The following is a 27,266-nucleotide window of genomic DNA, read 5'->3' as shown; positions in this document are numbered from 1 at the left end:
TGCCCACCACCAACGTCAGGCTCACTGGTCTATAGTTCCCTGGCTTGTCCTTACCACCCTTCTTAAACAGTAGCACCACGTTAGCCGACCTTCAGTCTTCTGGCACCTCACCTGTGGCTATCGATGATCCAAATATCTCAGCAAGAGGCCCAGCAATCACTTTTCTAGCTTCCCACAGAGTTCTAGGGTACACCTGATCAGGTCCTGGGGACTTATCCACCTTTATGCATTTCAAGACATTCAGCACTTCCTCCTCTGTAATACGGACATTTTGCAAGGTATCACCATCTATTTCCCTACATTCTATATCTTCCATATCCTTTACCACAGTAAATACTGATGCAAAATACTCATTTAGTATCTCCCCATTTTCTGTGGCTCCACACAAAGGCCACCTTACTGATCTTTGAGGGGCCCTATTCTCTCCTAGTTACCCAAACTTCACAGGAGATATAATTCTTCATTTTTGATGGTCTGGTTGTAAAACTCAACAAATGGTCTGTCATGGATCGCTTCAACAACTCTTCCCATTCTGATCAATCACCCTCCTTGGTTTGCGCTCCACTACAATTTGCACTCGGTACTCATTCACAAACATAATTCCAGCTAACTTCACTGAGCATGTCCTACCCCTGGATCTCCCCAATCCCTGTCCTCTACTTGTGCTCAGTTGTATCCATCAAATATTGCTTAAGCTTTTCAACCTCCACTCATTCACCTACATTGATACATTAATGCTCTGAGACTTCTTCCAAGCCACTCACAGCTTCCTCCAACACATAGCTAGCAATCTTTCCACTTTCTCAGCTCCCAGAATCTAAATGCCCACACTTAGCTGGCAACTAATTACAAAACATTCCTCAGATCTAACAGTATAATGTTATCCAGGTGCACTTGACTACTCACTGGAGCCAGTCCTGATGAGCTTTTGCTTGAAATGTCGATTCTCCTGCTCCTCGGATGCTGCCTGTCCAGCTGTGCTTTTCCAGCGCCACACTTTTTGACTCCTCACTGGAGCCCTCTTTACATACTTGCATAATTTAGCTCCCTTCCCAGGAGTGATGAGTTAACTCTACTGCTTTCACGAATTCTGCTTCTCTCCCCCTTTAATGATCTCACTCACTTTCTCCATTATCTGTAACATTTGAACTCTGTTCAGTGACCCTTGAACATTCTTCAGTTTTCCATCAAAAACCTTGCAAAAAGCTCTATTTTTGGGCAGAACTGCATTTGCTAACATTTTTAGACAATAAAATGAGGTACTTCAGAGTATAACGGAACCTTAATCCGCTGCGTGAGGAATGGCAGAAGACGTTTAATTTAGGTAAATGTGAGGTGTTGCATTGGTAGACCTAACCAAGGTAGGACATATACACTTAATGGTAGGGCCGTCGGGAGTGTTGCTGATGAAGTGACCGAGGAGTGCAGGTGCATATTTCCTTGGAAGTGAGTTGCAGGTAGACAGGGTGGTGAAGGTGGCATTTGGCTTGCTTGTCTTTATTTTGGTTAGTGCATTGAGTATAGGAGTTGGGATGCCATGTTACGGTTGTATAGGACATTGTTTAGGACACTTATAATACTGCATACAATTCTGGTCATCCTTCAGTAGAAAGAATGCTGTTAAACTTGAGAGGGTGCAGAAAAGATTTAAGGATTTTACCAGAACTAGAGGGTTTGAGTTAGAGAGAGAGGCTGAATAGACTGTGGAATTTTCCCCCAGAGTATCAGAGACCGAGGGGTGACCTTATAGAAGTTTATAAAATCCACGAGGGGCACGGAGAGGTTTTGTTTCCCCAGGGTAGGGGAGTCCAAAACTAGAGGGTTTAGGTTTAAAGTGAGAGGGGAAAAGATTTAAAAGGAACCCTAGAGGTAACTTTTTCACTTAGAACATGGTCTGTGTTTGGAACAAGACGTAAGAGAAAGTGGTGGAAACGGGTACAATTACAACATTTAAAAGGCACCTGGATGGGTATATGAATAGGAAGGATTTAGAGGGGGATATGGGCCAAACGCTGGCAAATGGGACTGGGTCAGGTTGGGATGACTGGTCGGCACAGAAAACTTGTTTTGAAAGGTCTGTTTCCATGCTATGGGATTCTATTCTTGCAAACAAGTGTATGGTGAAGGTTACACTCTCTCAGAGTACCCAAAATGGATTTTGTCACAAATGGCTGAGTGATAATCATTAACTAGGATACCAGAGTGAATTTCTTTGTTCTTTGAATGGTGCTGTTTGTTTTCTTTTCACATTCACCTGATTTGTTTTTGCTGGGGTGGTGGAGTGTGAAAATAAGGACTCAGCGTAAATTCGCATTCAAAAATGACATTATCAGTAGTGCAACATTTTCTAAAAAACCTTTGCAGACTCAACATTGTATTGGGATTTCAATCTATGGATCTGCATTCAGGCAGCATTACAATTAAGTATATCATAGTGCTGCAGTATGCCACACAAACTTCCAGCTCCAGACTGGCCCCAATATAATTCTGCGGTGTGTGGCACCCTTTGAAAAGGTATCCTGAAGCCAAGCCTGCTGCATGTAGTGATCCTGTTCTGTGCATCAAAGTATCTGGACAATTTGGATAGAGTAGAATCAACACTCAGAAAAGATCTGCTCAGTCACTGATTACTTAATCCCATAACCTGACCCTACACATACAACTACTAAGTATCATTGACACACTACCTCTTCACTAGATTTTGCTCAAGACAATTGATCCAGATACTCACAGCTCCCCCCACCCCACTCCACTCAGCGATAGCAACCTCTCTCTCTTACCCATATTTTGTGCCATCTGTCTGTAATGGATACCAGTGGCTAACAACATCCCATTTTAATGTCTTCTTGCTAAACAAGATGCATTACCACTGTGCTGGTGGTTTTTTGTGGTTAAGCAGGGAGCTGTGACAGATTATGATCCTCTCGGCTCACAGCTGTTATGTAAAAAAGAAACAATTAATGGAATGCCAACTCAACCATGTAGTTCATTTTACAAAATACAATTTCCTTCCCATCACCTTCCTGCCCAACTTCTCCTATCCTGAAGGTGCTGGTTCTTCCTGGCAGCTTCCACAAATAGCCATTTTCATGTAGGAGCCAAAACAATAAGTCAATGGACTGGTCACCTGTCTGTCATATCATAGAGGACTCTACCTATTCTCACCCAAGTGCCAATTTGGCACATATTCAAGCTGAAGTCAAAGCCTATTGGATGAAAGCAAAAACCCTGCTTATTTGTCCTACCTATAGAAGGGGGAGGTGGTGGTGTGGTGTTAATGTCACTGGACTAGTAATCCAGAATCCCAGGCTAATATTGAAGGGTTATGGGCTCAAAACCCATTTGTAGATAGTGAATTTGAATTTCAAAAAGAAAAACATTTGAATAAAAAGTTATTCTAATGGTGGTGATCAGTTGTTGTAAAATCTCATCTCGTTCACTAATGCCTTTTAGGCAAGAATATTGGACTCTCAACACCCCATTTCTGAACCCTGCTTGACTCTTGTCTCAGAACATTTGTCTGGGAGGGTTGAGAAAACAACCTGGAATCTCCCTGAACTGCGTGCTTCAGTCATGTTAGTAGGATGATCATAAACTCATATTCTACCACACTCCACATTACTGCTAACAATAGGACCGAGACTCTGAATTACTTGGGAGTCTGCTTTGCAGCCTTTGCTCATTGCTGGGGACCATGATGCATGATCGGAAGCCCATAATCTAACCATCAATCACTCCAGCCTGAGAGAAAGCCCTGCTCTGGTTCATTTAGTGCTTTTCCACTAGTGAGATTAAAGCATTTGCATGCAGGAGTCAATCTCAGGATGAGAAAACTAGGAGGGAGGTGGAAGTGGCCATTTTGACAACCTAACTCATTGCAGTCTGCAATGTAGAAGTATTCAATTATGTTGAATGAGTCTGGGGCTTAATCCAAACATCAGTCACAGTGTGAACAACAATCTAGGGATCAACCTTAAATGTGACAATTTCAGGTTGGTATATGTTGTCCTGTAGTTATCATTGAACTTAAATTCAAAAGATCATAAGAAAAAAAAAGTAGGGTATTTGCCCAATCAAGCATGCTCTGCCATAAGATCATAGTTAAAAATCACACAACACCAGGTTATAGTCCAATAGGTTTATTTGGAAGCACTAGCTTTCAGAGCGCTGCTCCTTCATCAGGTCATTGTGGAGTATAAGATCGTAAGATGCAGAATTTATAGCAAAAGTTTACTGTGTGATGTAACTGAAATTATATATTGAAAAAGACCTGGATTGTTTGTTAAGCCTGTCATCTTTTAGAATGACCATGTTTGTTACAGTTCTTTCATATGTAAATCCCAGAACTTTTTTAAAGTTACATTCTCAACTGAAGTTTAACAATAGGTGCCATGTCAGCTCAGATAATGCTTTAATGGTGTGAGGTGCCCTGTGTGAGGCTGTCTGTGCCCCAATGATCAGACTGATCTATTTCTAAAAAAGGGATTTACAGAATCTTAGATGAATTCATGCAGTGTTTGAGCAAAATAAAATGTAATTCTGCAAGTACAAATTCACCCCGCAAATTTTGTGTGTATGCGCGTGGGGGCTGGGGTGGGCTGCAGGTTAACATGAGGCTGCATGTTAACCTCTCTTAAGGTTAACATGAAGACTCAGTTGGCCATTAGGAAGCAAATGCAATGTTAGCATTCATTTCAAGAGGGAATATGACTCTGGTCAGGCCACATTTGAAATATTATGACCAGTATTGGACCTGTATGTAAGGAAGGTTGTGTTGGCCTTGGGGGATCTAGAGTAGGTTTATAAGAATGATCCTGGGGATGAAGGGCTTGTCATATGAGGAGCGTTGAGGGATCTGGGTCAGTACTCGAAGTTTAGAAGGATGATGGGAGGGATCTCGTTGAAAACTTACAGAATCTTGAGAGGCCTGGATAGAGTGGATGTGGAGAAGATGTTTTCGCTAGGAGGAGAGACTAGAACTTAGGGCACAGCCTCAGAGTGAAGGCAAAACTCTTCAGAACTGAGAGGAGGAGGAATTTCTTCAGCCCAAAGGGTGGTGAATTTGTGGATCTCATTGCCACAGAAGGCAATGGAGACAAAGTGTCTTTAAGATAGATGGGTAGTTCTTGATTTGTAAAGGGATCAAAGGTTACAGGGAGAAGGCAGGAGAGGAGGGGTTGAGAAGCATATTAGTCATGATAGAATGGTGGAACAGATTTGATGGGCTGAATGCACTAATTCTGCTCCTACATTTTATGGTCTTACAGTTTAATAGTTCCTAACATTTTCATGATGGCAGATGTTAAACTAACTGATCCTCAGTTTCCTCCTTTCTATTTTTTTAAAAAGAGTAAAGGTGTTATATTTGCCTTCTTCCAATCTATTGGGATGGCCCCTTTAATCAACAGAGTTTTGGAAAATTAAAACCTATACACTAACTACCTAAGTAGTCACCTCTCAAGAACCTGGGATGAGGCCCATCAAGACCTTTTATGTTAAATAACAATTTTCTAATGAGCAGTATGAAGTAACCAATTATTAGCTCTCTAGTGTATACGCCCTAACATCACCACTGCAACAAGTCCCCAGTCTCAACCCATCTCTTTTTTTTGTCCAGTCTTTCTCAAACATCTATCTGTGGTTCTGATGAAAACTGTTATCTGAGGAGTTAACTGAAGCTGAATAACCTTTTGTAAACCACTTTGGACTCAAAACTATTAAATATGAGTGTGTTCTAAAAATTGCAACTAGGAATAGTAGAGGAACAGTGTGTTCTGGACACCAGAATACAAAGGGAGAGGAACCTTTGCTTCAGTTCAGCTGGTCAGAGCTCATCTAGAGTACTGTTTTCAGTGCTGGGCACAGGGAAGGATAAATTAGATTTGAATGAGATGCAGTCCAGTTATGCATCAGCTATAAAAGCCCTTGTTAGACCACACCTACAGCATGCTGAGCAGTTCTGGGTGTCACATCGTAGGAAGGATTTACTTACCTGGGCTGGAGTGTAGCGTAGTGACAGATTTCAGTACTCAATGTCTCTGGTGGGTTTCAGTTTTAGATCACACAGATCTATTTGGAAACCTACTTTCAGTAGACATTGACCAATTGTATACGGTATTTTAATAACCAGAGTTTGTTACCAAATCATTTTCTTTGCAGTATTCACGGCCCACTTACTCACTTCATCTCATTCTTTAATTGTGTTCCTGAAATCTTATCCACCTTGGTCTTTGTTTTTCATTTTTACTAATGTTTCTCAGGATTTGGGCACTGACAAGGCTGGCAATTATGGCCATCCGTAGTTGCCACCATGAGATTTGAGAACAGCCTACTGCAGTGGTCATCCCACATTGCTGTTAGCCAGAGAATTCAGAATATTGACACAATGACAACGAATGAACAGTGAAATATATAGTATCCAAACAAGACTAGTGTATAACCTGGAGGGGATTGGTGTTGATACTGTTCAAACACCATTCCTACTCTGGTTCTTGATGGTTGAAGTTGGAGGGACGAGAAGTAATCTTGTCAAGCTGTTGCAATCTTTAGGTTATACAGTATCCAGAGGCTAGAGGGAATTGATACTGGAGTTCAGTGGCAGTGAAGCAGACCAAATCAAATAACTCACCTTCTCATAATTTCCATGATTCAATAACTCAAACTTGGGATCTCCTCTCTACTTAGGTAACCTAGTGTGTGGGTGAAGTGGAGTGGCGGGGAGGGGAGGGATGATAAATGCAGATGAGAAAAGAGATTCTATCAAAACCTCTTATGTTGCCATGGCACAAATGTGCCACCCTCAAATGGCATGCCAATAGTAACAAAAAGTTCAAAACAACAAATCGAATGTCTGGCACTTAGGTCATGTCAGAACTGTTTGCCAATGCTTGGGTAATTGGGAAGTCCAACCATACAATGTACAGATACATCAGGGCTGTCCGTCCCTATGGATACAATTATAAATGCGCAAACTGATATATGCAGAGCCTCACACAGCATCAAACAGCAACACATTGATACAAGAAACAATGATTGAGGATTTACCTAAATACTATTAGTCACTTCACTTGTACAGTAGTCTCAGAACAAAGAAGACTGTGTATCATGTAGATACCTCACACTGGGGAGGAAACTTGGGAAGGGCTGATCGATAGGTTGCGTTTGGAGATTTGTGTCACAAGAGTGTGTCAAATTTGATATTCAGAACCCTTTTCCAAAACCACTAACTTTTGGTTATCTAATGAGGAAGGTACTTTTTAACTTCATACTGGGATGTGGGCATAGGTGGCTAGGCTAGAATTTATTGCCCTTCCCTAATTGCCCTCAAGGTGAACTGCTGTACTGACATGGTATATGGAGGATATCTCAGGACTTTGACCCAGTGACAGTGAAGGAGTGGCAGGTCAGGATCGACTGTGGCTTTTTTTGGGAGAGTGGCAATTTTTTGCAGATTGAGATCTTCCCATTTACCTGATGCTCTTGTCCTTCTAGGTGGTAGTGGCCACGTGCTTGGAAAGTACAATTGAAGGGGCCTTGGTAAGTTGTTGCATTTTGTCTTAGAAATGACACATGCTGCCACCTCCATAAGTGGTGGAGGGAGTGACTGATGAAGGGTTAGCCAGGGTGCCAATCAAACAGACTGCTTTGCTTGCATGGTGTCAAGCTTCTTGAGTGTTGTTGGAGATAGGACTCACCCAGGCAATTGGAGAGTCTTTCATCACATTCCTGACTTGTGTGATGTAGATAAAGTACAGGCCATGAGAAGCAAGGTTGAGAGTTACTCAATTTGCAGCCTTTCACCTGCTCTTGTAGCAACAGTATATATATGCCTACTCCCCTTGAGTTTCTGAGTAACCCCCAGCAGTTTACAGTGGTAAGATTCAGTGATAGTAATGTCATCGAATGACAATGGGTGACAGTTTGATTCTCTCTTATTTAAGATGGTAATTACCTGGTACTTATTTGGTACAAATATTACTTGCCACTTATTAGCCCATGTTTGAATGTTGTTTAGGTCTTGCTACATTTGAACACAAACTGCTCCAGTATCGGAGGGGGCAAATTGGATACACAATTGGCTTGATGGTAGGAAGCAGAGGGTAATAGCGGAAGGATGCTTGTCAGACTGGAAGCCTGTGACTAGTGGAATGCCTCAGGGGCCAGTGCTGGGCCCATTGCTTTTTGTTATCTATATCAATGATTTGGATGAAAATGTACAAGTTTGCAGATGACACCACATAGACAGTATTGTGGACAGTGAGGAAGGTTATCAGAAATTGTAGCAGAACCTTGATTAGCTGGGGAAGTGGGCTGAGAAATGGCAATTGGAGTTTAATATAGAAAAGTGTGAGGTCTTGCATTTTGACAAGTCAAATCAAGGTAGGAGTTTCATGGTAAATGGTAGAGCCTTAAGGAGTGTAGGGACCTTGAAGTTCAGGTGCACAGTTCTCTGAAAGTGGAGTCACAGGTAGACAGGGCAGTGAAACACTGGCCTTCATCAGTCAGGGCACTGAGTATAGAAGTTGGGAAGTTATGTTGCAGTTATACAGAACATTGGTGAGGCCACACTTGGAGTATTGTGTTCAGTTTTGGTCACTTTTCTTTCGGGAGGATATTATTAAACTGGAAAGAGTGCAGAAGAAATTTACAAGGATGTTGCCAGGACTCAAGGGTGAGTTATATGGAGAGGTTGGACAAGCTAGGACCTTTTTCTTTAGAGCATAGGAGACTGAGGGGGGATCTTATAGAAATGTATAAGATCATGAGAGGCATGCACAGGGCGAATACACTGTCTCTTTTCCAGAGTCTGGGAATCAAGGATGAGAAGACATCAGTTTAAGGTTAGAGGGGCAAGAATAAAAGGGAACCTGAGGGGCAACTATGTTTACGCAGAGGTGGTACACATTTGGAATGAGCTGCCAGCGGAAGTGATTGAGGCGGGTACATTAACATTTAAATAGTATTTGGATAAATTCATAGATAGGAAAGATTTAGAAGAATATGGGCCAAATGCAGGGAAATGGGGCAGCGTTGATGGACATTTTGGTTGGGATGGACCAGTTTGGGTCAAAGGGCCTGTCTTCGTGCTGTAGGACTCTATGACAAAGTCATTTCTCAAAATGGCCACATGCACATACACAAATCGGCCCAGTGATGTCAGTTAATGGAGATAGATACCCCTAATCCAGAATGAATTTGCGCCTGAACAGCTGACATCACCACAGTTGTGTATGCAGAAGTGGTCCTTCTGAAGATTACATTCTACATGTCCAAGGAAGTCAGACACTGAGAATCCAGGAGTGGTGGCACAGGCCATAAGACCAAAAGACACAGGAGCAGAAATTAGGCCATTCAGCCCATAGAGTCTGCTCCACCATTCAATCATGGCTGGTAAGTTTCTCAATCCCATTCTCCCACTTTTTCCCTGTAACCCCTGATCCTCAAGAACCTATCTCAGTCTTAAATATGCTCAATGACCTAGCCTCCACAACTTCTGTGGCAATGAATTCCATAGATTCATCACTATCTGGCTGAAGAAATTCCTCCTTATCTCTGTTCTAAAAGGTCTTCCCCTTACTCTAAGGCTGTGCCCTCAGGACCTAGTCTCGCCAACCAATGAAAACATCTTTTTAACATCCACTTTATTCAGGCCATTCAGTATTCTGTATGTTTTAAATAAATCTCCCCTCATCCTTCTAAACTCCATCGAGTATAGACCCAGAATCCTCAAATGTTCCTTCTATGTTAAGCTGTTCATTCCTCGGAACATTCTTGTGAACCTCCTCTGAACAGGCTCCAGGACCAGTACATCCTTCCTGAGATATGGGCCCCAAAACTGCACACAATACTCCAAATGTAGTCTGACCAGAGCCTTATAGAGCTTCAGAAGTACATCCCTGCTTTTATATTGAAAATCTCTTAAAATAAATGCCAACATTGCACATGCTTTCCTAATCACTGACTCAATCTGCAAGTTTACCTTGAGACTAGAACCCCCAAGTCTTTTTGTACTTCAGACTTCTGAATTTTCTCCTCATTTAGTAAATAGTCCATACTTCTATTCTTCCTACCAAAGTGCAAAACCTCACACTTTCTCACATACTCCATCTGCCACTTCTTTGCCCAATCTCCTAACCTGTCCAAATTCTTCTGCAGCCTCCACGCCTCCTCAATGTCACCTGTCCCTCTCCCTATCTTTGTATCATCTGCAAACCTAGCCAGAATGCCCTCAGCTCCTTCATCTAGATTGTTAATGTATAAAGTAAAAAGTTGTGGTCCCAACATGGAATTTTGCAAAACACCACTTGTCACCAGCTGCCATCCTGAGAAGGATCCTTTTATCCCCATTCTCTGCTTTTTGCCAGGCAGCTAAGCTTCTATCCATGTTAGACTGCAGATGCTGGAAACCAGAGTCTCGATTTGTGGTCCTGGAAAAGCGCAGGTCAGGCAGCATCAGGAGAGCAGGAAAATCGATGTTTCGGGCAAAAGCCCTTCATCTATTCCTGATGAAGGGCTTTTGCCCGAAAAGTCGATTTCCTGCTCCTTGGATGCTGCCTGACCTGCTGTGCTTTTCCAGCACCACTCTAATCTAGACCCTTGCATCTAACACCATGGGCCCTTATCTTACTCAGTAGCTTCCTGAGTGACACCTTGTCAAAGGCATTCTAGAAGTCAAAGTAGATAATATCCTTTAGCTCTCCTTGGACTAACCTGCTTGTTACTTCCTCAAAGAATTCTAGCAGATTTGTCAGTCATGACCTCCCCTTGGAAGTTGCACCACCTATGCAGCCCCTCTTGGAGGGTGAGAGCAAAAGATATTGTGGCTCCGAGCTAAATTTGGACTTGGGGGAAGTGCTGACAGCACCAAGGCATTTCTTCACACATCAATGAACGGCTGAGGCTTGTTCAATGGACTATCTTTCCATTTGAAGGCAGGTACACCCATCTCTTGGCAGTGATATAGCACTACCAGGTAGAGTTTCTGTGTCTGTGTGCATCTTGCACCAACTAGAGACAATGTTCCTATGATCCTTAAGAACAATTAAAGACAGACAGAGGAACCAAAACTAACAGCTAACCAGAGGTATCCAGGAGGAAGAGATGATAATGACAGGAATGGGATGCACTGAGCAACTGCTTCTAAGAGGACAATGGGGAACTTAGGTTGGGATGAATGTGGCAGTGGTGAGTGTTGGGTTGCAATAATTCCCAACAGATCTAGAGTCACAGAATTACAAAAAAAAACTTAGCACAGAGGGGGACCTTGCCTGAGGTGTCTGCACCACCTCTTCAAATGAGCAATGAACCTACTGCTATTCCCCTACCTTCTCTCTGGTTCTAGTCCATTGAGTACCCGTAATTAAACATCCTTCAGGTAAAATGTACTTAAGTGACTATTTTCTACATGACTGCACCAATGAATTCAATAAAACACCTGGTGTGGGTTAAAGATTATCCAAGAAAGAATTCCATTAAGAAACCGATTATCTAAACCTGCAATTAAAATTATAATATGAGTTTTGGGTCATTCCAAGGTCATGAAAGGTGCTTCATAAAGAAAAAAAATTCTTCCTCTCTGCCTTTCCGATCACAATTTCTGCTTAGTACCAACAATTAAACATTCAACATTTTTGATATGATCAAGAGTCATCCATGGCTCAGGGGACAGCACCTTGCCCATGTCAGAAGGTTGTCGATCAGGTCTCACTTGGAGGCTTCCATGCAAAATCCAGGCAAGTACTCCCAGTCCACAATTGAAGGTGTGCTGCATTGTCAGAACTGCAGTCGCTCAGATGAGATCTTAAAAGTAGGCCCTCTAAGGTCGACGTGGAAGATCCCACAGGACAATGCGAAGAGCAGCTGCCTAATAATGTCACTTTAAAAATGTCTCTTCATTGTCATATGGTCCCAGTTGAGCAAATCAGATCCAAGAGTGAAACTTGACTTGTTAGATCCTAAAATAAAATCAAAGTCCTGAGGAACTCAGCAGTTCTGGCAGCATCCATAGTACAGAAGGAGAAAGTGAGGACTGCAGATGCTGGAGATCAGAGCTGAAAATGTGTTGCTGGAAAAGCGCAGCAGGTCAGGTAGCATCCAAGGAACAGGAGAATCAACTTTTCGGGCATAAGCCCATCTTCAGGATTCTTGAAGAAGGGCTTATGCCCGAAACGTCGATTCTCCTGTTCCTTGGATGCTGCCTGACCTGCTGCGCTTTTCCAGCAACACATTTTCAGCTCCATAGTACAGAAGTAGAGTTAAAGAAAAAACCTTTAAACTATATTTCACTACTTAAAAAAATTTATAAAGATTTAATTACAGACATCAGAAAAGGATTCAAGCTCACACTACCTTTTTTAATCTTAACTATATTCTTATAAATCTCCAAACCATAGTGAACAGTTACCACTGCTTTAGTAGTGAGGTTCCTTGCTCAGGTTCATACCTGCAACAGGTTCTCTGGTCAGTCAGTTGATGTTTCTGGTTATTGTTTTTGGGTAGGAATCGACTTCTTTGTGTCTTTGCCAGAAGTGAGCACGTGTTGCTGCTCTGACGTAGGCAGCAACAAGATAGGCCTTTAAATAGAAAGCACTTCAACTAATGGAAAGATTTACATTAGAACCATGTCTGACAATTGATTATAAATTAAGCAAGCAGCTCCTCGATTAGTTAGCACATAGTCCAGTTATTCTGAGCTATTTTCACAATCCTATCTTTAGTCTCAACTCATGAATCACTGCTGGGCTGTGCACAGGAGCATACAAGCTCTAAGACCAGTGTCGTTTTGGTTGGTAAAACAGGCAAATGAGATCTACTGATCCAACTCATCTTGTATACCTCAAAATGGGGCTGTTGTAGCCTGGCACGCTCATTTCCAAATCAAAGCAATTAGCATGGACTGTATCTGCTGTTTACACCAGTGGGGGAAGTTTAGTTGCAGACCAACTGGCACCAGGAGTTATGTACCAGATGAGTTTTGTCCAGCAACAAGTGGCCAGTCAGCATCGTCCACATGACACGAGTGAATTTTAAAAATTACTTTTTTAAAATCTGTTTTTTTCTTTCTAATTAGAGACGAGAAAAACTCCTGCTTCTCATTACTATTCACTGTCTTCCTACAACTTAACTGTAAAAAGATTCAAGTCTAATTTCAGAGTGAAGCACACAAGGAATTGCACACAAAAAGAGAATCAGTCCTATTAAAGGCAGTTTTCCTGCTCCTTGGATGCTGCCTGACCCGCTGTGCTTTTCCAGCACTACTCTAATCTAGATCTATTAAAGTCAGTCCTAGCAGATCATTGGGAGAGTTTCAAAGATATTTTACAGTGCCTTGGCCAGTATTGATTACTGAGCCAATATAAATGATGTAGCAATACTATGGCTTTGTGAAATGTATTTTGTCCTTTTCTGGGGAGAGGTTTTGAGCCAGAGGTAGCAAGCTGTCTCTTCCAAGCCAACTACTTGTGACGTCTTGGGGGAAATTTGTTTTTTTTAAAATGTTGGAACAATAGAAGCAGGATGAATGGATGGAGCCAAGCTCCCACAGAACCAGGGTTTAGTTTAGCTTTCACTAGATGTTGGGGTTATGAAGTTGGAAGCAGCTATACATCTCTCTCAGCTACAGCTAAAAGCTTGGGTTCTATCTCTGCCGCCAGAATCGCTTGTGAGACAATCTATTTTACTGAGTTTGCCTTTGCCGAGGATTTTACTGTCTTAGAACAGTTGCTGGTTAGCAGTTAAATCATCTATTTTTCTGTTAAGTTTTCCAATAGAGTTAAAGTCATACAATTTTTTTTGTTTGTATTTTAACTTTAGAATAAGAAGAAAGTGTGTTTTGCTGAAAGCCAAGTAGTGTAACCAGTTGAATTACTGTACATCTGGAACATAGCACCTTACACTAGCCTTGAAATAAGATGAAAGTTAGGGTCTAGGCTATTGCCTTGCTATTACTGAAGGGGTTTTGGTGTGATCCATAACAATGAAAATTACAACAATGCAAGTTATTGTTGTTTTTGCAGGAGTTTGTAAATGTGCAGATTACTTGCAACATTTTTCTACATTCCTATTGTGCATTGCACTTTATTATTAAGAATTAGTTGCAAGCAACCATTATTGAACTAACTTCATTGATGCCTTCCTAAAATATAAGGCAGAGAAGGCAATATAGAAAAATGTCAGAGCTTTCAATGTAGTACAATTACTATTTTGGCTTATAATTATTCTGAGAGCATATTGGGGGGGGGGGGGGGAGGAAACAGTGGGTGTACAAATGCAAACTGCTTTTCTTTCACAGTCTCAAGCTCAGCCAAAATTGACCTCCGTATCTGAGATAGTGGTGGTGGTGGGCTTGAAGTGGTGTTGGAAAATACAACTAAGATCTTAGTCATGATCATGGCTCAATGAGCCCTACTGTGCATAAGATTGGAGTATGGTTCCCAACAGAAATGACCCCTGGTGTGAACTTCAACTTGCAGCAGCAGTTAAATGGCAAAGTCCCAACAATAACATTTACTTTTAGTACAGAATCATTGGCATTGTTCAGTGTTTGGACTGAACTGATTAATGAGTTGGCATGATTGGGCACCATCCTATGCACAGTGAAGGAGAAAAAAAAGTATCAAAACAACTAAAAACTTTCAAAAACAGTTAAATATCTATTTAGGCACAGACAAAAGCACAGACTGTGCTTTTCTACTTAAATACCTGCTGTTCACTAACCTCCCTCAGGCCACTTGAGAATTTTCAAAATAATTAGATCAAACCTCACTGTTTAGAACCACGGATCAATACACTTCCTGTTCATTCCTATTCTATATGCCTCCTGTAATGGAGACAACCAGACTTATTTCCACTCTCTCTCATTATGCAGAATACAATAGACTGAACCCCTAACCGTTCACTCCCATAACTAGACACATTCATGCTCATAATACACATGCTGCATTATTGTTGAAATAACATTGTAATTTTTCAATCCTGTGTCCACTTGAATTCTGAATATCCCACAGATATGTATGGGCGGAGCATTTTTAACCATGTAATACTTGAGCAAAATGCTGTTGGTTCAAATCTAACACTAGAGAGCCACAGTAGCAGTAACAATCTGTGGGTGAATTAAGCATGTAAAATATTATTTTAAAAGATATATGATCTCCTCTAAAAGTATAAGATGCTAAATGCAGTTGATGACAAGCCTTGTTGTGATCTTCACTGACACATTTCAATCTCACCTTTGCAGCATTATTAAGAACCATAGCTATTTTTGTTCCAGTGTCAATCTATGGAAATAGTTCATGTATAGTTTGGGGGTCAGAGACAGTTGAAGCATTTAATACACTTTCATTTAATGCAGAGGAGTACAGTGTAGGGGAAAAAGGTGAGGGAGGCAGGAAATGGAGTGCAGAATTTCAGACTTTGTGAAATCAGGGATTCTCATTGTTTTCCTGTTTTGTCCTCCTGACAGCAAAAACAAAGGTAAAACTTATCATGCATACACACCAGGTACGCTCTAAAAGATTCCCAATTTTAGTAGGCTCATCAGTGGAATACCTTCTCTCAATCTTTTTACCTCACCGTCTTTTCCTCAGAACATTATATTAAAGGTATTGTATGAATATAAATTGTTATTGTTAGCCATTGCCTGCAAATCCACTTGATGCAGGTGTTTCAGTTCCAAAGATCCAATGAAATTCAAATCCAGCCAAATGTATTTTCTAATTAGGCAATTGTATCAGGGCAAGTCAGTTAACTTCCTTGAAGCAAAAAATGAAACATAATTGGCCTGAACCTTGTTTGACGATTGACAGCAAGATCTCATCATTCATTAAGCATGTCAGTACTTAGATGGGACCCGTATCTATGTATTAAAAAGAATTACATCTGAGAAGTTTACTAACAAAACCAAATTAATCTCAACAGATCTATGAATTTAGAACCATAATCAGAGTGTGAAAACGCATTATACAGTATTTTGCATATTGCACGGTAAAGGTGGGACTGGATAGTCAAGATGCTCCAAACCATACCCAATAGGTTAAATTTTGTTAACATCGGTTGATGGAAGTGTTTGTTTACAGTTAGAACAATCTCCTCTCAGTAACTTCAATATCTAATTATTGTCAGAGAGACAGGCAGAAAGGGTTTGAACACAAGCAACTACAGATTAAATTACTAGTCTACACTTCTTTGGTTGTAAGGTTTGAGCATTAACAGATCATATTACAGTCAGTCATACATGAGAAATTTTCAGTCTGAATTTAGCTTTCATTTGAGGGAGCTGAAAGTAAAGGGAGTCATGAGCAGTGATGTCTCGGAAATGCTACCACTAAATCATCCTAAATTGGTCACACATTGCTTAGTCAATGGCTCATTTTCCTGGAATTCTCTATTTAAAATCATCACAGGCATATCACCAACATCAGGATTCCAGTGGTTCAAGAATGTGGCCCAGCACCATCAACTCAAGGCAACAAGGCATGGTCAATAAAAGCAACCTTCAGAAGAACCACAAAAAGAACCCTTTATTGATTAACAAACTGTAACATATTTTTCTTTTTCATTAATGAAAGGTGACTAACTAATTTAATTATTTCTACAGAATCAAAGTTGGTATGGCAGATGCCTGCTGTTAGGTTGGAAAAGAGCTTATGCCCAAAACATCGATTCTCCTGCTCCTTGGATGCTGCCTGACCTGCTGTGCTTTTCCAGCACCACATTTTTTGACTCTGATCTCCATCATCTGCAGTCCTCAGTTTCACCTGGAAAGTGATCTGTCCGGTTTAACTTTGATAATGATTACACATGTATACAGAAAAACCCGTCTGTATAGTTCAGTTTACAATTTAAATTTTAATTGGCTAATTTTAAAAGACTAATAGATGGAAACAATATAAATATACAAAAACATTAATCAAATCTCCAACATCAATTAGAACCCCAGCCCAGGTCTGACCTGACGGTAATCCTCCTGTTAAGCCAACCAGTGAAATAATGCATATAGATCACTTGTTCATATGAAAAGGGCAACTGCACAAGAGATAGAATCATGCAGGATAGGAGACAACCATTCCCTTTCCCAGATCTCGAGACAGCTGCCTAATTGAGTTCCACTTCCCTGTTCTTTCGCCATAGCTAGGAAGTATTTGCCTTCAAGTATTTATCTGATCCCTTTTGAAAGTTGCGATTGAATCTGCTTCCACCAGCCTTTCACGCAGCACAATCCAGGTCATCATTGCATGAAGCTCACCTTTCCTCTTCTGTTGTTTATTTAATTATTTGACATGTGTTCTCATAGTGGAACTAACTTACGTTGACTGGCAAAAATAATGGTGATGCAAGCGATTTTTGTTTAAAAAGATGCAGTGAATGGTTAGGATCTCAAATGGACTGCCTAAGAGTCTGGTGGAGTCAATCATAGCTTTCAACGCAGAATTGGAATATCTGAAAAAAAGTGCAGAATTTTTGGCAAAAGTTAGGATGGGACTACCTGGCCCACACAGGGAACTGACATGGACAAGGTGAGAAGAATGGCTCCCTTATGTGCTGTAACCATTCTACAATTCTAACAACAAACTTGATTAACAAAAGAGGAATAATTCCATTTGGCAGCAGTTGTAGTCTCATGGATCAGAGCTTTAACTGTATAGCTTACCAAAGATATAACGTGGATTAACCATTGTCCATTACATCCCAATATCAAAAGGGACAGGCAGCCCACTTTCTGATTTCTCCCTAATGGAATAAACATCTGATAATGCACTGGCAAATAAACACAATTAATTAAGATTGTGTCCACAGCAAGAAGGGAACTGGTACATTTTTGTAAATGTAATCCCAATCTGGAATTTGTAACTAAATTTAGTGCACAATCTGTTCTCATGCAGAAGGAATAGTTTGTCTCAGCGATAGGACATGGTGGTGATTAATCTATTTTCCATTTGCTGTGTAGATTTGCAGATTTTGTCTGGGAGAGGATTGCAAAGTAGGAGGAAGGACAATTCTGAGGAGAGAATTGAAATAGGGCATTTCAGAAGGTGTGAGATGAAGTGGGTGGATAGCCCCTCAGAAGTGAAATCTATTTAGTCATGCAGCACAGAAACAGACCCTTTAGTCCAAATCGTCTGCGCCAACCAGACATCCCAATCTGACTTAGTCCCATTTGCCAGCATTTGGCCATATTCCTCTAAACACTTCTTATTCATATACCCATCCAGATGCCTTTTAATTGTTGTAATTATACCAGCTTCCACCACTTCCTCTGGCAACTCATTCCATACACGCACCACCCTCTGCACAAAAAAGTTACCCTTCAGGTCCTTTTTAAATCTTTCCCCTCTCACCTTAAACCTAAGCCTATTAATTTTGGATCCCTCACCCTAGGAAAAAGACCCTGGCTATTCACCCTATCTATGCCCGGCATGATTTTATAAACCTCTATAAGGGTCACCCATCAGTCTCTGACACTCCAGGGAAAAATGCCCAGACTATTCAGCCTCTCCCTATAACTCTCCGGTGCTGACAACATCCTTGTAAATCTTTTCTACACCCTCTCAAGGATGTTGCTGGCAACATCCATTTTTAAATAATTTATTTTTCTTAGTTTGTGAATGATATTATTTTGATAGCATAACAGCAAAACATTATGGATACTTTCTAATCAACCTGTTCAAGGAAGTTATTATACACCGCTAGAGCAGATGGGAACTGAACCCAGGCATCATTGCTGGCAACATCCTTCCTACAGAATGACCAGAACTGTATACAGAATTCTGAAACTGGCCTCACCAATGTCCTGTACAGCTGCAGCATGACATCCCAAATCCTATACTCAAAATTCTGACCAATTATTTGCACTGAGTTAGGAAACACTATTTGAGGATGACATTTCAGAAAAAGCATGTACATCTAATTTTGGAACTCTTGTTGCACAGTAGTAGTGTCCCTACCTGTGGGCTTAAGTCCCACCTGCCATCCTATGAGGATGAATAAAAATAATTTTCTTTTTTGTCTAATTTTTGTACTTTTGTATTTTTGCCTTTGGTGGCAAACATTAATTCAGACATTCTTTGGAAAGGAGGCAGTTCAGGCTTTGGTGGAAGTACTATAACCTAGTTGGAGCAATGGTGAGGTACTCAGGTGATACCTAATCTAATGTAAGGAGGAATGTGTGGCTTCATCAATTAATTTCTGATTGGGGCAGTTTAGAGCTGATACACTCCTAGTATTTGGTGACTCAGTAAAGGTTCACTGTATTCCCAAGTTTAGAATTGTGAGACAATGTTACACCCAGTTGGCATAAACTGAAAATTTAGTCATACTTCAGTTTGCATAAATATGCTCAAATCTCGTGAAGCAGATAACAAGAAGCAGAGGATCAGTTCATCATGAACCACTCATTATAGTAAACTAAGACATTACAAGAAACAAAGAAAAAGGCATTACAGGACTTACTTGAAACCCTGCATTTGTACAGATCCTTTCATGACCTCAGTATGTCTCGATGGTTTTACAGCCAATTAATACTTTTAAGTCAGAGCTATGATAGTAACAAACAAAATGCAGCAGCCAACCTGCAGACAACAAGATCCCATAAGCAGTGAAAGAACAGATTGTCTGTTTATATCACTTGTTGAATGTTAAATATTGGCTAGGATATCAGGGAGAATTCCCCTGGTCATCTTTGAAATGATGTTATGGATTCTTTTACATCCTGTAGAGAAGGCAGATGGGTCCATTTGCATCAGTAAAATCACATACCTAATATTACAATACTTCCTCACTAGTATTGCACATTGTCAGCCTGGATTTTGCTCAAGCGTCTTCAGAAGCAGTGAACAATGCATAACATTCTGACTTAGCTGAGTGTTCCATACTCTGACACACAGTTGTCGCCTTAAGTTAACAGATGCACAAAGTAGAATTCTGCAAGTACAGAGACAACAAATCGACATGGGCAAGTGGTGAGCATCAGTTAGACAAGTGAGGGAATTTCAGCAGGATGATAGATGCCTTCCACCTGATTGTAGCTATTGACAGCTCCTGGGCTGGCCTCCCTCTCCCAGGGAACTAGGTGATTGATGTCGACACATTCTTGCAATCCCAATGATACAATCCATTTCTGTTAGCAAAAGCATTTCACATTCTTTAATGCAGAGATAACACAGGAGCAACGGGTTGAGCTGCACTTATAAAATACCTATGAGGCATTCTACTGAAGCCCCATTACCCACACTTAAAATATTTTAGGATACTACTCAAAAACAGTCCTCCCCAATGTTGTTCCTAATACTTATTCCTCATTCCAAAATCATAAATACAATCACATACTTAATTATTGTTAGTGAGATCTGGTTTTGAACAAATTGACTACCCCATTTCCTACTTACCAACAAGAACTACACAACAGAAGTATAGTGTAAAGCATGTTGCAAATTCAAGTCTTTCCTTTTTTAAACCGTCAAACATAAGTCTCAAGACTTTTTTTTGTAATTAGACAAATTCTGACACCAAGATAAAGGAGACATTGGGACAGGTATCCAGAAAGTTGATCGATGTGGTAACATTGAGTAGTCACAAAGATTTTGGTTAGATTAGATTCCCTACAGTGTGGAGACAGGCCCAACAAGTCCACACCGACCCTCCAAAGAGTAACCCACCCAGACCCATTCCCCTACATTTACCACTGACGAATACACCTAACACTATGGGCAATTTAGCATCACCCGGAGGAAGCCCACGCAGACACGGGGAGAACGTGCAAACTCCACCTAGAGGGTCCCCAAGGCTGGAATTGAACTTGGGTCCCTGGTGTTGTGAGGCAGCAGTACTAACTACTGAGCCACTGTGCCACCGTTTCATAACAGATTTCCAGAGTTAAGAGCCCAAAGGTAATGGTGGAGCAAAAGGAGTTTTTTTTCCTTACAAGAAAGACTTAAATATAGTCACACCTTTCAGACCACCAGGCGCCTGTTAAAAAACCCTTCACTACCACTGAAGTATTTGTTTGAAGTGTTCCAATGTAGAAAATAATCCAGACAATTCTCAGGTCATTGAACATTATATAGATTGGGAGGGTGCAACAGAAGTAGTATTTAAACAGGAGAATGAGAATTTTGAAATTACTTTTTTGTTAGCCCAGGAACCAGTCAGTACAGGTCATAGAGTACTAATGTGCCGAGTGAACTGGATTTAGGAGGAAGTTAGAATATATTCCCTTCTGGAAGAACAATTTCTGAATCTCTAGAAACCAACTAAATGTAGCAGTTAATGCAACTTTACCTTTAGCATTCGGATCTCTCTCAAAGCAATCTTCCTTATCAAAGGATCGTCTTCCGACTCCACAAACTTCTTGATGGCCACAATCTGACCTGTGTCCTTGTTCCTGCACCTGAACACTACCCCATAGGAGCCTTCCCCGATTTTACCCAGCTTCTCATATTTCTCCATCTCGCTGGCAGAGTCCCAGCTTCACAAACGCCAAAGTCTCCAAAGCAAAGACTATAAAATTTGCTTTTTCTGCTTCTGATTTTCAGTTGAAAATATGTTTTTAATTCAAAGATCAATCTGATTTTTAAAAATGTTTATCGAGCGCTACTTCACTGACTTCCAGTTATCACAGTTTCTCTCTGTAGCGATTTCTCTCTGTTGATCTGCCTTTCTCTTCTCTCGATTGCTGTATTTCCATTCTCCTTTTGTTACTCTCCCGGTTTCTCACCTTCCTCTCTTGCCATCTTTTTCTCTCTTTGCTACTATCCTCTCTCTGCGTCTTTTATTCTATTGCTGTCTCTTCCTTTAAAGGCAGGTTGTAACGATCTCTTGCTTGGCGGATCCTACCTCCGTTTGTTTACCCTCACTCCACTACCCAGTCCCTCCAACCTGCTCTAACTCCAAACCTGTCAATCCGCCTTTCCCAACCCAATCATGATCACGTACGTCCTGCAACAGTCCGAGCCCCGCCTTCGTTGATCACTATTGGAGGCTGTGGGCACGTGCGACTAACTGTGGGCATTGATAGGTCTCTTCAGTTGGTTACATTTTACATGCAAAATTCAGGGAGAAGAAAATGATCTTTGGAAAGAGGAGGGAGGTTTTAATAAAAAAAAAGAGCGGGGAATAAGATTTACCTGGAGACAGTGGGCGGGAGGAATAGGATCTACCTGGAGAGAGGGAGCAGAGAGTCAGAATTGATCTGGCGACAAAAGGCAGGGAGTAGGATTTATATGAGACTGAGGCACGAGGAAAGGGATTGAACTGAAGTTAAGTGTTAGAATTACTCAAAATGCAACTGAGGGGGAAGAAAAGCTCACCCGTTGGAGTTGTTTTGGCAAAGTGGTGTTATGGAAATACCAAAACAGACAGGATTCACTCGGGAAGACACTATTCACGTAGGGAGTCTTCATCGGAAAAAAATGCAAAGGTGAAGCTGACATGGAGAAGGTGAAGACCCCAGGTGCTGGAGGTCAGAGTCGAGAGTGTGTTGCTGGAAAAGCACAGGTCAGGCAGCATCCGAGGAGCAGGAGAATCGACGTTTCGGGCAGGAGCCCTTCATCAAGAATCGGACATGTCAAAGGAGTGCACAAACCTCCAAACAACTCACTTTCCCCACCCATCAAGCAGCAACGTTTGGGGAGTCTGCGGATGGCAAATTGAGTTGCCGTCTCTGAACCAATCTAATTGGGGTGGAAGCATGTTATTCTTGTTTCTGAGGGATGCCTAAGAAGAACTAGGAGACAGTGAGGTCTGCGGATGCTGGAGATTAGAGTCCAGAATGTGTTGCTGGAAAAGCACAGCAAGTCAGGCAGCATCCGAGGAGCAGGAAAAACGTCAAATTTCCTGCTCCTGGGATGTTGCCTGACCTGCTGTGCTTTTCCAGCAACACACTAAAAAAATTGTAGTCAACCCATTCAGGGTCTCTGTTTTTGACATGACAGTGAGGCTGCTTACTGTTGAGTGACTTGTTCCCCTGAAGAATCCTACCCCTACCAGACATCCAGCTGGAGGCTGTTTTTAAGTATTTGGCCCTGTGAATATATGAAGGGAAAACAGTCAGTTGATAAATATTATGAACTGGATGAAATAACTGATTTGTACATTGCCCACAAACACAGACAGATTCTGTTCAATAGCCTTGTTAACACAGCGAGTGTGATATTTCCCAAAATGTATCTGTTTCAGTAAGATAATCTGAATGCAGCACAGGTTCATCTACATTGACTGACACCACTGCCAACTGAAGTTCAAATGGCCAGAGGCTGACCAAGAAAGTATTGGAATAATCTAATCTGAAGGGTATAAAGGCAAGGATGAGATTTTCAGTAGCATATGAGGGAAGATGGAGATAGAGGTAAATGTAAGTAGACTTGGAAATAGAGAAGATGTGAACAACAAGTGTAGCTAGTGGTCAAGTAGGGTGCTGAGTTTGCAAACAACTTGCTTCAACCTAATTGTTCAAAATTGACAGGGAGGGGAACAGAATTGTGGTTTTTTTTGGACATGCCTTTCTGATTGGCATACCCTAATGTGTTAAGTATATCCATTTAATAGATTTCAACCACAGCCTGGCAAACTGACTAAACTCTAGATTGAAGTCACTGCACCAAAGAAGATGTACTGTATCACATCAAATAAATTTATTTATTTATAGAAATATCAATTAATTCATTTCTCAATTCTACTTTAGAATATTCATCATTCAAGCTTTACATGATGTTGAATTAGAAGGTGTTGCTATAATACAAGGACACATCCAAACTGTAATGCAGATTCAGCAGTCAAGGACAAACCTTTAACCCACACCCAACACAGTATGCAGAGTGGTCAGCAATATTAAATATCTTCTCTTTTAAGCTTTGTCGTGCTGCTAAAAATCCTGTTTTTCCCATGAGAATGGCGTCATTGACGGGCTGTGGCCCCATCTGAGTGCACGGCTCCCATCTTGCACAACGGGTTCTCTGGCACTTGCATAGTGTAGAGATTGCTGTGAGAGGTGGGGTCATCGGCCAGCCTGGTTTCAAAGATCACCAGTCTGCAGCTTTAAACAAAAATACAACATATCATCAATGTCACAACATTATTTTCCCTTGAGAGACCCTCCTAATGGCTAAAACTGACTGTGATGTTTGCCACTGAATTGAAATATTTGTTTGTGTCCAGACTTCACCAATATTTGACACTTGCCTCACGTCATTTGTAGAAAGTTTATGATACATCCATAGCATTAGGCATCCACTTATACATTCCCTAAGTGATTGTTCTTCATGTGCTAACATGAACAGAGGGTTCTAACAAACTACTGGACCACCAACAAACCTGATCAGTTATCTGGAAATTCAATGCTTCTCCATTCACTCACCACAATGCATTGAATTTTAATTGCCCTCCCCTTCTCTATTTATTCCCATTGTACAGAATCCCAATGTACAGAATTCTAGATGGACCAAACTTTTACCCATTAGTTGCATTGTACAGAAACCCAAAATAAGCCAAATCTCATCTCACTTAGTCCCCATGGACAGAATCCCAACTGATCAAAATACTTCCCATTACCTTCCATCCTACATAATCCTATTGGATCAAGAGACTTGCCATTCATTTCCATAGTATTCAATTCCTAAACCAAATTTAGTTCTCTGGTTGCAGTTTTAGTGATCTGTGACACAGATTTAGCACTCTCAACCTTTGCCAACTGCCACAGGTATACAGCAGTTTATTAAACAATCTTATGGCTTTGTTTGTTTTTATTGAGATGGCCCGAAGGGCTGTTTTATTGAGAATTACAGAAAGACAAGCTGCACAATGTCAAGGTTTCCCAAAGGTCATGTAGCAAAGCAATAGGACTCAGTGCAGAACATGACTACTTTTGAAGATTCTTACCTGTCAGCTCCCAAAAAACGATAAAGTCGACTGTGTTCTGATTTCTCCTCAAAAATCTGTAAATAAATAGCAATATTGTTTTGAGTCATTTTTCTGATTATTTAAAAACAAAGAACAACACAACAAAGGAACATGTCCTTTGGCCCTCCAAACCTGAGCTGATACATTTTGTCCTACCATACTAAAACTGTCTTCACTTACAGGATCCATATCCTTCTATTCCCTTCCTATTCACATATTTATCCAGGTGCTTCTTGAATGCTGCTAGTGTGTTTACCTCCATCACCTCCTCTGGGAGCGCATTCCAAGCATTCACTACCCATTGTGTGAAAAACTTGCCTCACACATCTCTTAAGCTTGCCATCCCGCACTGTGAACCTGTGCCCCCTAGTAATTGACCCCTCCAACCTGTGAAAAAGCCTCATACTTTCCACTCTATCCATGCCATTCACAATCTTATAAACTTTTATCAGGTCACCCCTCAATCTCCTGCATTCCAGTGAAAGCAAACCCAGTCTATCCAATCTTTCTTCATAGCTAAAATTCCCCATACCAAGCAATCTCCTGTTAAACAGTCTCTGTACCCTCTTCAAAACATCCATATCCTTCTGGAAGTGTGATGCCCAGAACTGTACACAATATTCCAAGTGTGGCCTAACTAAAGTCATATAAAGCTACAGCATAACTTGCCTATCCTTATACTCTATGCCCCTTCCAATGAAAACAAGAATGCCATACGCCATTTTTACCTTTTTTACCAGCACTGCCACCTTCAGGTGATCTGTGGACCTGCATACCCAGATCCCCCTGCATATCAGTACACCTAAGGGTTCTGCCATTCACCATATAATTTCCACCTGAATTTGAACTTCCGAAATGCATCACCTTTGTCTGGATTAAACTCCATTTTTCTGCGCATGCCTCAACTGATCTATAACCTGCTACATCATCTGACCATCCTCATTATCTGCAACTCCACCAATCTTTGTATTGTCCATGAACGTACTAATTAGCCCAGCCACATTTTCCTCTAAATCATTGAGTAGACCACAAACAGCAGAAGTGCTGTGGAATACCACTCGTCATAACTGTCCGTTCGGAAAAGCATCCTTCCACCACTACCGTCTGTCTCCTATGACTGAGCCAATTCTGTATCCATCTTGCCAGCTCACCTCTGATACTTTGTGACTTCACCTTTTGTACCTATTTTTGAACTGCTGAATAATATTATAAAATAACAAGTAATACCATTAATTAATACTACTATTAGATTATCAACTCCATTCATTTCTTTTCACCTGATCCTCTCTCCTAATCTATATGCTCCCAGTTCTTCCCCCCACCAAACCATCTCTCTTACATCTCTTTCTACCCAATCATCTCCCTAGCTTATTTCTGATTCATGCTCCGCCCATCCTCTTGCTATCCAAGTCTCATCCTATCCAGTCAATTTACCTTTCCCCATATATCCTCTTTCCCCCACTCACCTTCTTTGCATTCACTCTGCTCCCTTTCCAGTTCACGTCTTCAATCCTTTCTTTCCCCTTCCCCACTGACCTCCTCTTCCGTATTCACAGCCTCTCCCACTGCTGCTGAAACTTCTCGCCACACCACTTTCCATTGTCCCAAACAACTGACTCCTCTCTTCTGCTGTGACAGTTTGTTATGACTGAACAAGCTGTGTTCAGATTGAATCTGAACATGATTTTATGTCAGTGAATAAAGTAGTGATTACAGATGGTGACATTCATTTTTTAGTTGTATTTCTTCCTGTGAGTGCTCATGCTCACTGGACTTGGAATCATATAATTTTGAGTGAAAACTGGATGAAACCTTGTTACTTCAATAACCAATACCCACAAATGACAAAGCTGTCTAACCAGGCATTCATCGTTGCTGAACAAGAAACTCCCACACAAACTTAGAACAGCAAGAACAGTAAAAAGAACAAACAATTCAGTCTGTCTGGCCCTGGGAATATACATAGCACTTAGTGTAAATGGTAAAGCTGAGGTTTATCCACTATCCTGCCTCCTCTAATGGAGCTGGATTTCCATTGGAACTGAAGGTGGACGTTCAGCCCTTTCAGCCTGTTCCACTATTCAACTACAGCATGGCTGATTTGCACTTCAATTACTATGCTTGATTCTACATCTCATTAGGAGAAAGTGAGGACTGCAGATGCTGGAGATCAGAGCTGAAAATGTGTTGCTGGAAAAGCGCAGCAGGTCAGGTAGCATCCAAGGAACAGGAGAATCGACGTTTCGGGCATAAGCCCTTCTTCAGGAATGAGAAAAGTGTATCTAGCAGGCTAAGATAAAAGGTAGGGAAGAGGGACTTGGGGGAGGGGCATTGGAAATGCGATAGGTGGAAGGAGGTCAAGGCGAGGGTGATAGGCC

General features: G+C 41.2%; 2 protein-coding genes across 5 annotated transcripts in view; both read right to left on the bottom strand.

The window, feature by feature from the left end:
- LOC122542860 (cyclin-dependent kinase-like 1) overlaps positions 1-22,018 on the bottom strand; it is a 59,955-nt gene extending 37,937 nt beyond the window's left edge. The window contains exon 1 of the mRNA XM_043680961.1: positions 21,274-22,018. Coding sequence (XP_043536896.1) covers positions 21,274-21,441 — 168 coding nt within the window. The 5' untranslated portion in view covers positions 21,442-22,018. The remainder of the gene's footprint in view (positions 1-21,273) is intronic.
- Positions 22,019-23,602: 1,584 nt separating this feature from the next.
- Positions 23,603-27,266, bottom strand: part of LOC122542857 (mitogen-activated protein kinase kinase kinase kinase 5-like) — a 129,390-nt gene continuing 125,726 nt past the window's right edge. For all 4 annotated transcript variants that reach the window (XM_043680955.1, XM_043680957.1, XM_043680954.1 and 1 more), the window contains 2 exons: positions 24,868-24,923; positions 23,603-24,025 (listed from right to left, as the gene is read on the bottom strand). In XM_043680955.1, coding sequence (XP_043536890.1) covers positions 23,887-24,025; positions 24,868-24,923 — 195 coding nt within the window. In that variant the 3' untranslated portion in view covers positions 23,603-23,886. The remainder of the gene's footprint in view (positions 24,026-24,867; positions 24,924-27,266) is intronic.

Source organism: Chiloscyllium plagiosum, chromosome 41 (genome assembly GCF_004010195.1).
Source record: "Chiloscyllium plagiosum isolate BGI_BamShark_2017 chromosome 41, ASM401019v2, whole genome shotgun sequence".
In the NCBI taxonomy this organism is placed as follows: domain Eukaryota; kingdom Metazoa; phylum Chordata; class Chondrichthyes; order Orectolobiformes; family Hemiscylliidae; genus Chiloscyllium; species Chiloscyllium plagiosum.
This window is presented reverse-complemented; position numbering and strand designations above follow the sequence as displayed.